At 43.0% G+C, this 13924-nt stretch overlaps 1 protein-coding gene across 4 annotated transcripts in view; it reads left to right on the top strand.

Moving 5' to 3' along the window:
- Nucleotides 1-13924, top strand: part of cdh7a (cadherin 7a) — a 183108-nt gene that overhangs the window by 156288 nt on the left and 12896 nt on the right. For all 4 annotated transcript variants that reach the window (XM_072569783.1, XM_072569781.1, XM_072569780.1 and 1 more), the window contains one exon: nucleotides 2521-2642. In XM_072569783.1, coding sequence (XP_072425884.1) covers nucleotides 2521-2642 — 122 coding nt within the window. The remainder of the gene's footprint in view (nucleotides 1-2520; nucleotides 2643-13924) is intronic.

Raw genomic sequence — 13924 nt, 5'->3', positions numbered from 1 at the left:
ACAGTGGTCTACCCAATGTCCTGTACAGCTGCAACATGATACATCTCCCAACTCCTGATTCAATACCCAAAACGTAGCACCTCACAATTATCTGAATTAAGCTCCATCTGCCACTTCTCAGCCCATTGGCCCATCTGGTCAAGATCCTGTTGCAAACTGAGGTAACCTTCTTCGCTGTCCACTACACCTCCAATTTTGGTATCATCTGCAAATTTACTAACTGTACCTCTTATGCTTGCATCCAAATCACTTATATAAATGACAAAAAAATAGAGGACCCAGCACTGATCCTTGTGGCACTCCACTGGTCACAGGCCTCCAGTCTGAAAAACAACCCTCCACTACCATCCTCTGTCTTCTACCTTTGAGCCAGTTTTGTATCCAAATGGCGAGTTCTCCCTGTATTCTGTGAGATCTAACCTTGCTAACCAGTCTTCCATGGTGAACCTTGTTGAACACCTTACTGAAATCCCTATAGATCACATCTACCACTCTGCCCTCATCAATCCTCTTCGTTACTTCTTCAAAAACTCAATCAAGCTTGTGAGACATGACTTCCCACGCAGAAAGCTATGTTGACTATCCCTAATCAGTCCTTGCCTTTCCAAATACATGTACATCCTGTCCCTCAGGATTACCCTCCAACAACTTGCCCACTGTTGACATCAGGCTCACTGGTCTATAGTTCCCTGGCTTGCCCTTACCACCCTTCTTAAACAGTGGCAACACATTTGCCAACCTCCTGTCACCTGTGACTATTGATGATATAAATATCTCAGCCAGAGGCCCAGCTATCACTTCCCTAGCTTCCCACAGAGTTTTAAGTTACAGCTGATCAGGTCTTGGGGATTTATCCACCTTTATGTGTTTCAAGATATCCAGCACTTCCTCCTCTGTAATATGAACATTTTGTAAGATGTCACCATCTATTTCCCTACAGTCTATATCTTCAATATCCTTTTCCACAGTAAATACTGATGCAAAATACTCATTTAGTATCTCCCCCATTTTCTGCAGCTCCACACAAAGGCTGCCTTGCTGATCTTTGAGGGGCCCTATTCTCTCCCTAGTTATCCTTTTGTCCTTGTGGTATTTGTAAAAACCTTTTGGATTCTCCTTAATTCTATTTGCCAAAGCTATCTCATGTCCCCTTTTTGCCCTCCTGATTTCCCTCTTAAGTATACTCTTACTTTCTTTATACTCTTCTAAGGATTCACTCGATCTATCCTGTCTGTACCTGACATATGCTTTTTTCTTCTTCTTAACCAAATCCTCAATTTCTTTCATCATCCAGCATTCCCTATATCTACCAGCCTTTCCTCTCACCCTGACAGGAATATACTTTCTCTGGATTCTTGTTATCTCATTTCTGAAGGCTTCCCATTTTCCAGCCGTCCTTTTACCTGCGAACATCTGCCCCCAATCAGCTTTTGAAAGTTCCTGCTTAATACCATCAAAATTGGGCTTTCTCCAATTCAGAACTTCAACTTTTATATCTGGTATATTCTTTTCCATCACTGTTTTAAACCTAAAGAATTATGGTCGCTGACCCCAAAATGCTCCCCCACTGACACCTCAGTCACCTGCCTTGCCTTATTTCCCAAGAGTAGGTCTAGTTTTGCACCTTCTCTAGTAGGTACATCCACATACAGAATCAGAAAATTTTCTTGTACACACTTAACAAATTCCTCTCCATCTAAACTCTTAACACTATGGCAATCCCAGTCTATGTTTGGAAAGTTAAAATCCTCTACCATAACCGCCCTTTTATTCTTACAGATAGCTGAGATCTCCTTACAAGTTTGTTTCTCAATTTCCTGCTCACTCTTAGGGGGTTCTATAATACAATCCCAATAAGGTGATCATCCCTTTCTTATTTCTCAGCAGAGGCAGGTTCTTTACACAGAGAGTGGTAAGGGCGTGGAATGCCCCGCCTGCCAGTGTGGTCAACTCAGCCACATTCGGGAGATTGAAACAATCCTTGGATAACCAATGGATGATGATGGAATAGTGTAGGGGGATGAGCTGAGAACAGTTCACCGGTTGGCACAACATTGAGGGCCGAAGGGCCTGTTCTGCGCTGTAGTGTTCTATGTAACTCACTTATGACTTAGCTCTTACAATTCTTGCTATTTCAATCAATGCTGCCTTTTGCAGTGAATTCTCGACACTGGAAAACATACAGAAACTCAAGGCCACAGTATTTGGGAGGACAGAAAAGTACGTTTCTGAAGTACATGATTTGTTTAAAGTGGTCACAAAGGATGTGTGACTCAGGTGTTAGTTTGTATGTTCATGCTTATGATTACTGCAATCCTGGGAAGCCATTAAAATTATCCTGGGCTTGTGCTATCACTTTTCGAATGACTCACTCTGATGTATTCTTCTGTTTGCTCAGCTTTTTTAAAATTCCGTTTCTATTGGCATGATTAGAAAAGAGCATTATGCAAAGAAATCTCATGAACATAATGTAATGACATACATTAATCTTGTCTTGACTGTATATTATACTTTGTACAGAGAATCCCGCTCAGATTGGAAGAGGTTTTGTTCTCATTAGCTTGGTGGATATCAATGATAATGCTCCAGAATTCCCAATGGACTATGAAACATTTGTATGTGAGAATTCCAATCATGGTAAGGTAAGGAACTGCCCCAAATTACATTGATATAACATTCAGTCTGTTCGGGTAATGTGTTTCCATGTTTCATTCAGTTTGATGTGAACTCCACTCACTTATTAATGCACTCTCACCTTTGAATCAATAAATGCTGGTTCAATTACCACTCCAGGATTTGAGTATGTAACATCTTGGTGAGAGAGGAGTTGCTTGTGTGTATGGAGGGGTCGGTTCGCTGGATAGCTGGTTTGGAATGCCAACTGTGTGGATTCAATTCCCATGCCAGCTGAGGTTACCATGAAGGCTCCTCCTCTCTACCTCTCCTCTTCCCTGAGGCCAATTGACCTTCAGGTTCAGCCATCACCAGAAAGGACAGCTCAATGGTTCACTAGCACAGGTAGACAGGATAGTGAGGAAGGCATTTGGTATGTTTTCTTTTATTAGTCAGAGTATTAACTACAGGGGTTGGGAGGTCATGTTGCAGCTGTGCAGGACATTGGTTAGGTCACTTTTGGAATATTGCGTGCAATTCTGATCTCCTTCCTATCAGAACGATGTTGTGAAACTTGAAAGGGTTCAGAAAAGATTTACAAGGATGTTGCCAGGGTTGGAGGGCTTGAGCTATAGGGAGAGGCTGAACAGGCTGGGGCTGTTTTCCCTGGAGCACCGGAGGCTGAAGGGTGGGCCTTATAGAGGTTTATAAAATCATGAGGGGCATGGATAGGATAAATAGACAAAGTCTTTTCCTTGGGGTGAGGGAGTCCAGAACTAGAGGGTGTAGGTTTAGAATGAGAGGGGAAAGAGACCTAAGGGGCAACTTTTTCACGCAGAGGGTGGTGTGTGTATGTGTGGAATGCGCTGCTAGAGGAAGTGGTGGAGACTGGTATAATTACAACACTTAAAAGGCATCGGCTGGGTACATGAATAGGAAGGGTTTGGAGGGTTATGGGCCAAGTGCTGGGACTAGATTAGATTGGGATATCTGGTCAGCATGGACGAGTTGGACCAAAGCGTCTGTTTCCGTGCTGTACATCTGTGTGACTCTATTATTACAATAGCTCGGTCTTGGTGTTATTTTTCATTTATTCTTTGATGGGGTCTGGGCTCATCAACAAGGCCAGTATTGGTCACCTAACCCTAAGTCCTAGTGCGCAAAACTGTCAGCTCAAGCCTGTAGTGTTTGTAACAAGGTCAACCAGGTGGGACCTCATAGAATATGAGTTCTCTAATTGGGGCTGTTAATCTGGTCCAAGCAGGGAGCCCTGGCAGATCAATCTCCTTTCCCCATGTCCAGAAGCAGTTCAGAGATTTAATCATTTAATCATGAAGCAATTCAGAGACAGGGATAAGGGTGATCTGGGAGTTGGGAGTGGCAGTATTAAGAACAGTAACAAAAGGAAGGGTAGAAATCAAACAGGGATGATGGCCTCGTGGTATTAAATCTGAGTTCAAATCCCATGGCTGATGGTGGAATTTAACTCAATAAAAATCTGGAATTAATGGTGACCATGAAACCGTTGTCAGGGGGAGAAACCCATCTGGTTCACTAATGTCCTTTAGGGAAGGAACCTTACCTGGTCCGGCCTACATGTGACTCCAGACTCACTCTCAACTACAACTGGGGATGGGGAATAACTGCTGGCCTAGCCTGCGATGCCCACATTTCCGGAATAACATAGAAAGCAACACTGACCTGGCCAACCATGTCTACAACCTGTGACTGAATAAAGAAACCAAATGGAACAAGGAGAAACAGGCAGGATGTCGACTGGAAGACGAAATGGCAGCAGCAGAAACATTACCAGCACCTGCTCTGCAAGAAAATGGGAGCACTGGTTACTTGGTTGTGTTGCATTTGCCATTAAAGTGCAAATTTCACACAATCTTCTCAAACCTCGGCGAAGGCTTGTCCCATAATCCATACAAATTGCTTGCAATCAATGTGTAAATTGTTGGAAAAGGCAAACTGCGGCTTTCAATGATTTCTCCTGAATGACTGTTGAGATGCTTTATGACTTTGACATGAATACAAAAAGTTATAATTAGATTAAATCACAGGGCATTGTGGATACATGATAGCAATTTAAATGGAAAAAGTACAGGTTTGCAGCAAATTAAAAATTAAAATGCCAAGTGATAGAATGGAGTTGCAGTTTAAAAATCCAGGGAGCATTTATTTGCCATCATTCCAATTAGAATACAAATACTCCAAAATACCGACGATGAGAGACCACTCTCATTTAGTTCTTGTGAAAGCTCCATTATACGCCATATGCACTGCTACCCACCAAATCAATTATGCAGCTATACTCCATGCATGGTAATGAAGTTAAGTGATGGAAGCTCAATTTAGTATTCCTTTCATTGGCAAAGAATGACTTGCATTTATATAGCACCTTTCCTGAATGAAGGACATCCCACAGTGTTCTATTTTTGATTCCTGTAATGGATTTTTTTTTTCGTTCAGCAAGGTTCCACAAACTACAATGAATAGAGAAAAGACAGGTTTTATTTTCTGTAAAGATGGTGACCAATAGCAGCAGATCAGTGTTAGTGAGCATGCTCTGTCCAACATTACTCTTATGGTCAATGATATCCTGCTCCTCACGTGGCCATTTCTTGTGGAGCTCAGACGGTTGTTGACAGTGCTACCGAAGATAGGCCAAGCGATGGGCCAAATGCCCTCCTTTGGTGTTGAATCATCAATCCGTACAAACAGCACTGCTCCATTTGTGAACACAACATTGATCATTGTTCCACACAGTGTCACTCTTTAATTGTGAAGAAGCACTTTGAGGCTTCTCATTCTGTTGTGGAGGACCAGATACATTATCCAGAGGCCAGTGTGTATTATTCAGATTTTGAAGGCTGGATCCCAAAACATTCAGCAGTATATTACGTTTGGACCTTGGAATATGATGAAAATCCTTCAATTTTTTTGTGCCTCACAAATCACAAAGGTTTATGTTTTTTTAAGATTCTGAGTATCCTGTGTGTAAATGTCTTTCTTCTTTTCTTCTGTTTATATATTTTTATTACTTTTCTCCCTGCACAGTAGCACCAAACAGCGATGGTACTTACTTATTCCCCAGCACGTGTGTGTGTGTGTTTCTGTCTGTGTGTGTGCATGTGTCTGTGTGTGTGTGTTTCTGTCTGTGTGTGTGTATGTGTGTGTTTCTGTCTGTGTGTCTGTGTGTGTCTATGTGTCTGTGTGTGTGTGTGTGTCTGTCTGTGTGTGCGCGTGTGTTTATGTGTGTGTGTTTCTGTCTGTGTGTCTGCATGTGTCTGTGTGTGTGTTTCTGTCTGTGTGTCTGTGTCTGTGTGTCTGCGTGTGTGTCTGTATGTGTCTATGTGTGTGTGCGTGTGTGTGTGTATGTGTGTGTTTCTGTCTGTGTGTCTGTGTGTGTCTGTGTGTCTGCGTGTGTGTGTGTGTGTGTGTGTTTGTGATCACCAAGGTTTATTGGAAGTTTCCTGCCCGTTGCTTTTGTGCTGCTGTTTGTACGGATTGATGATTCAACACCAAAGGAGGGCATTTGGCCCATCGCTTGGCCTATCTTCGGTAGCACTGTCCTACTCTTGCCTCAAAGGTTTCTCCAGAGTCGAGATCCTCTCTCCATACGGGGTGAGGGGTGAAACGCCGAGCAGGCCATCACACGGCTCGACCCTTGCTGCCCCTCTGAGTGCTGCTTTCTCTGAGAGAGAAGCAGGTGGTAAGGGAGATGAAATTGGATGACTTAGCTCAAATTTTTTGCGCAAGTGAGGAGATGTCCTGATTGAAGGAGTTGATAGGTAGGGTCAGTGGTGGTGGGACTGGGGTTGGGATGGGTGAGAGTGAGTGAGGGATGATGTTGCAGAGAGCTCGTGGTGGGAGGTGGGGACAGTCACAGAGATTGAGTGAATGTGCGGTCATAGAGTTGTACAGCACGGAAATAGACCCTTCAGTCCAACCCATCCATGCTGACTAAATATCCTAAATAAATCCAATCCCATTTGCCAGCATTTGGCTGATATCTCTCTAAACCGTTCCTATTCATATACCCATCCAGATGCCTTTTAAATGTTGTAATTGTACCAGCCTCTGCCACTTCCTCTGGCAGCGCATTCTATACACAAACCATCTTCTGTGTGAAAAAGTTCCTTTCTAAATCTTTTCCCTCTCATCTTAAACTTATGCCCTTTAGTTTTGGACTGCCAGGTGGCAGTCGGAGACATGATGGTGGCACCTATTGGGTCAGAAGGTCATTGACCTTCATCCCACATTGTTGGCCTATCCTCCAGATGGTTAAGTCTGCTGCATTGACTGAGGTGACAACTTCAGACCAAGCTGGCATGGTGTCAGCCTGGGGGAGAGGAGGTTGTCCTCCCTCTATATCACCCTCCATCCGCCAGGACCTCCAGGCCCCGACCCAACCATTAGCCCTTGGTTGCCAGGACCAGAGCATACTCCTCATTCCTGATGAAGGGCTTTTGCCCAAAACGTCGACTCTCCTGCTCCTCGGATGCTGCCTGACCTGCTGTGCTTTTCTAGCACCACACTCTCGACTCTGAAATCTCCAGCATCTGTAGTCCTCACGGGCTCCTAGAACCAGAACATCAGCCTACGGGGCAGCTCAGTGCTTGTCCAAGTGCACCACATGATGCCATCACTAGAGATACCCATCAATTTTGGGATACCCCAGCAGTGACGTCTTCTTTCAGAAATGGCTTGTGGGAAGATGTGACTAGAATTGAATGACCGGAGTGCTGTAGGAGTGAACTAGGTCATGAATAAGGTGGGTTTAGTAAGACACCGTAGGAGATCTTGCTCGACCTCATGGTGAAAAGCTGTCCCGAGAACTCGATAAAAATGTCACATATCCAAATAAACTGTAAGACTTAGCCAGGCGAAAATATTTCCATGTTATGGGCTGTACAGAAGTAGGCATTAAAATACAGCTAAACCTTCCAGGGGGTGAAAATTCCACACAAGAAGAGCAGGCAAAATTAGTAGCTGATAACTGATTCTGGACCAAGCATTAATTTTAGCTTTTTGAGGGTAAAGATTGTTATGGGTTAAGGGGCAAAGATAGATCTATGGAAATGGCAGTAGATAAGCTTTGGCCTTATCGCATGGCAAAATGGAAGGGTTTCGAGTGAAATAGACCAAATGCTGGCAATTAGCATTGGATTAATTTAGGATATCTGGTCAGCGTTAACGAATTGGACAGAAGGGTCTGTTTCCATGTTGTACAGCTCTATAACTCTATGATCTCTATAACAGGTTTGAGAGGCTGCGTGACCTCTTCTCCATCCTATGTTGATAATTGCCCACTGTACTGTCACAGTAGCCAAGGCAAATTGTAAAGGCTTAGCAAAATAGTCAAAACAACTGTCGAATTATTTCATTTCTCAGCACACATCAGTTGAACCTCAAATCAGTTGATGTTGAGAAGGTGTGTCCATCAGGGTGGAGGAATGTTGATTGGTGAGGTGGAATGTGTGGACCCAGGGGGAATTCCCATCTTTTTTGGGGTTCGAGGCGGAGGTGTGGGAAATGGAGGAGACATGATTGAGGGCACCTTTGATCACAAGAAAGGGAAAGTTACTGCCCTTGCAATAGGAGGACATCTGGGATGTTCTGAAGTGGAGAAGGATTATGCTGAACAAGTCAACTCTCTTGCTTCTCCAGATGCTGCCTGACTTGCTGTGCTTTTTCCAGTGCCAGGCTTTATCAACTCTGCCATCACGGTTGCATTCATCTAACAATTAACCGCCTTGACTAATCATAATAACAGATGTAGTGAAATGCTTGTTAGAGCAAAAGATATTTGCAGTAATTGAGTTTATACTAACAAGGTTCCATAGTGGTTTGGTTTTTGTTCAGGAATTACGCGCTCGTAATTAATGGCAACACAGAACACAAAATGCTTTCTACATCTGAAAGTGCAGTCGAAAAGTACTACATGCCATTTGCAAAACTACAGCAATCTAATTGATCTCAGTGGGGATAACTGAGATTTTCAGCTGCTTAGACAAAATAATTGTTTTTGTCTAACAAGTTCAAAGCCTGAAATAGACTTGAGGTGGAAAACGAAGTGCTTATCTGCTGAAGCATCAAATCAGTCAGTTTAGTTGTCTGTAAAAAGGTTCATTTTGTCAAGCCATAACATTTTGTGAAACCATTCAGCAGTAGGACGCCCTTACTCTCTCCCACCTCTGTGAATAAATTTTAATTAGTACCATACCAATTCCGAATAATCTAATTGAGAGGAATGACAGAGCTGTAACTGTGCCGGAATTAAACAGGAAGCCAGAGCTTAGCAACAGACTGCCGAGGGATCAAGATAAATCCAAAGAGTTTCCAGCAGGCAAATCTTAAATCTGCTGAGCACAGGACAAGATTGGAGACTGAAGTCTTTACTCAGTAAGAGTGGAAGTTCGAAACATCACAGCGTCAAATGATGGTGCTGATGATACAAACTCTGGAGAAAAGCCTTTACTCAGAGAATAGTCGGAATGCAGCCCCTGGAACCAGATGGAACGATTGAGGAAATAGCACAGATCGAGATGAGGGGAAACTAGATAAGTGCACGATGGAGAAATGAAGAGAAGGATAGTTTAACGGGGTGAGATGGGAAGAGTGGAAAAGGCTCATGTCGAGCAGAAACCCTGCATAGACCTGTTGGGGCAGAATAGCCTTTGACTGTGCTGTAAGTTCTTTGTGATGCCTGCATAAATGAAGTAGCTGATTTCTAGATAGCAAGGACCAGAGAAGTCCAGGGTTGTAGATCTGTCGGTCCTTTTTTATTCATTTTGCAAATAAAGTTAAATAGGAATGTAAGTTGTGAAAAGGAAATAACTAGGCTGCAAAGGATTATACAAGTGGGCAAAAAATCTGGCAAATGGAGTACAAAACAGGAAAATGTGAAATAATCTATTTCAGCAGGAAAAATAAAAAAGCATATTATGCCAAAAGTGAGAGATTGCAGAGCTCTGAAATACAGAGGGATCTGTATATCCCAGTCCATGAATACCTGACCATAAGAAACTACAGAAGGTTATGTGCAGAACCCAGACCATCATGGATGCCAGCCTCCCATCCATGGGCTCCATTTGTACACCTTGCTGCTGAGGAAAAGCTGCCAACATTATCAAAGACCCATCCCACCCCGGTAATGATCTCCTACAACCTCTTCCGTCAGGCAGGAGATACAGAAGCTTGAACACCAGCGGGTTCAGGAACAGCTTCTTCCCTGGTGTTATTAGACTGATGAATGGACTTTCTAACTTCAAATAATGCTGTTCTTGTTAACATTAATCTTGCCTAGTGCACACCCTGTGTGACATAATCTGTGTGCCTTTGTCTAAGTTTGTTTCATCCTTTGATCTTTATGTCCTTTCTCACTACGATCTGCCTGTACTGCTCACAAACAAAGCTTTTCACTGTACTTAGGTACATGTGACAATAAATAAATCAAATCAAATCAAATCAAACCAAGAGGTTCGTATGCAGATACAGTGACCAATTAGGAAAGCTAACGGTATGTTACTGTTTATTGCTGGGGGAATTGAATATAAAGGTGGAGAGATTAAACTTCAGCTAAACCATGCACTGGTGAAACCACATCAGGAATACTCTGCACAGTGTCTATCCCCTTATTTAAGCTAGGATGTAAGTGAGTTAGAAGAAGTTTGCAGAATGTTCATTTGACTAATAGCTGGACCGGTTGGGTTGCCTTATGAGGAAAGCGTGGACAGGTTAGATTTGTATCTGCTGAGGTTTAAAAGCGTAAGAGAAAACTAGATTAAAGCATATAAAATTCTGAGGGATCTTTAAAGTGTGAATGTTTCATAGTTTCATATTAATTGAAGCAAGTGTAGGCCATTTGGCCCATTGAGCGTGCTCACCATTCATTAAACTCATGGCTGATCGATCATCTCAGCTCCTCCTACCTGCATTATCCCCAGAACCCTTAATTCCCCTACCATGCGAAAACCCACTCAAATGTGTCTTGAATATATTTAATGGAGTAGCCTCTACTGCTTCCTTGGGCAGACAATTCCATAGGTTCCCTACTCTCTAGGAAAAGCAGTTCCTCCTCATCCCTGTCCTAAATCTACTCCTCTTAATCTTGAGGCTATGTCCCCTAGTCTGAGTCTTACCCACCAGCGGAAACAACTGACCTGCCTCTCTCTATCCCTTTAATAATTTTGTATGTTTCTATAAGATATTCTCGCATTTTTATAAATTCTAGTGAGTACAGTCCCAGCGGCTCAACCTTTCCTCAAAGGGTAATCCCCTCATCTCTGGAATCAACCTGTGCACCTCCCCCCAAAGCTGTATATCCTTCCTCTGGTTAGGAGACCAGAAATGCACACAGTACTCCAGGTGTGACCTCACCAGTATGTTGTACAATCGCAGCAAGAGCCTCTCTGCTCTTAATTCAATCCCTTGCTCAATGAAGGGTGTGAAGAGATATTTTACCTTAAGGGAGAACAAAGAAATAGTGACCTCCCAACTCCCGTAATCAATACTCTGACCAATAAAGGAAAACATACCAAACACCTTCTTCACTGTCCCTATCTACCTGTGACTCCACTTTCAAGGAGCTATGAACCTGTACTCCAAGGTCTCTTTGTTCAGCAAAACTCCCTAGGACCTTACCATTAAAGTGTATAAGTCCTGCTAAGATTTGCTTTCCCAAAATGCAGCACTTCGCATTTATCTGAATTAAACTGCATCTGCCACTTCTCAGCCCATTGGCCCATCTGGTCCAGATCCTGTTGTAATCTGAGGTAACCCTCTTCGCTGTCCACTAAACCTCCAATTTTGGTGTCATCTGCAAACTTACTAACGGTACCTCGTATGCTTGCATCCAAATCATTTATGTAAATGACAAAATGTAGACTAATAATCTGGATACCCATGCTAAAGTTCAAATCCCACTGTGGCAGATAATGAAATTTAAATTCAATTGAAAAATCTTGAATTAAAAGCACAATCATGATGCATTTAACCAATGAACTCCTTGCTTTAGGGATCTCCTTACTCCTTTTTCATGCAGAGGGTGGTATGTGGATGGAATGAGCTGCTAGAGGAAGTGATGGAGGCTGGGACAATTGCAACATTTAAAAGGCATCTGGATGGGTATATGAATTAGAAGGGTTTAGAAGGATATGGGCTAAATGCTGGCAGATAGGACTAGATTAATTTAGAATATTTGGTTGGCGTGGACCAAAAATTCTGTTTCCATCCTGAACATCTCAATAATTGTTATAAAGGCCCATCTAGTTTACTAGTGTCATTTAACGAAGGAAATCTGCTGGTTCCTTTCCTGGTCACACCTACGTGTGCCTTCAGATGCACAGCAATGTGATTGATTCGTAACTAGACTTTGAGCAATTAGGGATGGGCAATAAATACAGGCCTAGCCAGTGACACCCACATCCCATGAAAGAATAATAATACATTTTAAAACCCCACTATTAGAAGAATACCCTTAAGTGGATTTTAAATTTATACCAGTATCTGCTATCCCAACCCCAGGTGGATGAGGGTTATAAACTTTCATAGACTATACAGTAAAAAAAACGTAGGACATGTTCAGGAGGCTGAATGGCCTCCTCCTGTTCCTATGTTCCTGTTACTTTTGTATATTTGAATAGCAGAGGAATAATGTTGCTTTCTCCACAACATTGCTACTGTAATTTTAAATGGAGACTGACAGTGTAGGAGAGATATTGTCAGGTCAATGCACAAAATTCCCACACTGAAGACATGACCTTTTCCATAAATATGTGGAATTACATTGAAATGATATCACAGGAGCCCCTAATCAACTCAATCAGTTAGTGGGTGGCACGGTGGCACAGTGGTTAGTATTGCTGCCTCACAGCACCAGGGACCCGGGTTCAATTCCCATCTTAGGAAACTGTCTTTGTGAAGTTTGCACATTCTCCCTGTGTCTGCGTAGGTTTCCTCCTACAGTCCAAAGATGTGCAGGGTAGGTGAATTGCCCGTAGTGTTAGGTGAAAGGGTAAACGTAGGGGAATGGGTCTGGGTGGGTTGCTCTTCAGAGAGTCGGTGTGGACTTGTTGGGCCGAAGGGCCTGTTTCCACACTGTAAGTAATCTAATTCTAAAATGTGAAAATTTTGGTTATCGGTTCCAACATCTCTATAGAGCTCAATGCCAGATTCTGTTCTTCCTGACCCAACCTGATAGCAACAACTTTTAACTCGCCCACTAGTTTTTAAGAATCCCTGTAAGCATGGTACTCTATTTAAGAGCCCAATTCTTCAGCATTGCAGAATGATGAATATGAAGACCACAGCACAGACTTAAACCATGGAATGTGTGTTAGTCCCTTGGCTGTGCTGCCTATTTGACCTCAGTCCCAACCTCTTGTGGAGAACTTTGCCAGAGAAAGTGGTTGAGACCAAACCACTGAACATTTTCAAGGAGGAATTAGGTTTAATTCTTTGGTCTAAAGGGATCAAATGGTGTGGGAGGAAAGCAGGAACAGAGTACTGAGTTGGCTAACCACCTTTGATCATATTGAATGGCAGAGCACTCATGAAAGGCTGAATGGCCAGCGTGTGCTCCTGTTTTGTATTTTTCTATGCTTCCGAGTTCCCCCGACAGTTCTGAAAGTTTCTCTCCTTCAAGAATTCCTCAAATGCCCTGTTTGAAATGTAGTATTCAAACTGCTTCCATCTTCCATTCAGAGCATTGTCACTCACCAAGTCATGCTGCCTCCATTTCCTCTTCCACATCAAGATGGAGACAGAAACTTGCAAGTGGCGGTGATCCATTTATTTTCCCTTGTTTCTCTGATGGTGGGTTTTGAGGATGCTGACGAGGGAGTATTGGTCAATTTCTGCTGGACATCTTGGAAATAGTACACACAGTTCGTACTCAGTGTTGGTGGTGGATGGAGTGGATGTTTGTGGGTGTAATGCCAGTCACTTCAGCTCCAGGACATCTCTGCAGGAATGCCTCAGGGTAGTGTGCTAAGCCCAAGTACCTTCAGCTGCTGCATCAATGACCTTCCCTTCATCATAACGTCCGAAGTGGGGATGTTCGCCAATGATTGCACAATGTTCAGCATTATTTGTGACTCCTCAGATAGTGAAGCAGTCCATGATCAAATGCAAAAGAGCTGGATAATATCTAGGCTTGGGTTGAAAAGTGGCAAGTAACATTTGCATCACGGAAGTGCCGGACAATGACCATCCTCAAAAAGAGACAATCTAACCACCTACCCATGACATTCAATGGCATTGCCACCAACGAATCGCCCACTGTCCATTTCCTGGGGGGGGT

Source organism: Chiloscyllium punctatum, chromosome 5 (genome assembly GCF_047496795.1).
Source record: "Chiloscyllium punctatum isolate Juve2018m chromosome 5, sChiPun1.3, whole genome shotgun sequence".
In the NCBI taxonomy this organism is placed as follows: domain Eukaryota; kingdom Metazoa; phylum Chordata; class Chondrichthyes; order Orectolobiformes; family Hemiscylliidae; genus Chiloscyllium; species Chiloscyllium punctatum.
Note: the sequence above shows the minus strand (reverse complement) of the source record. Positions and strands in the feature narration are given on the sequence as shown.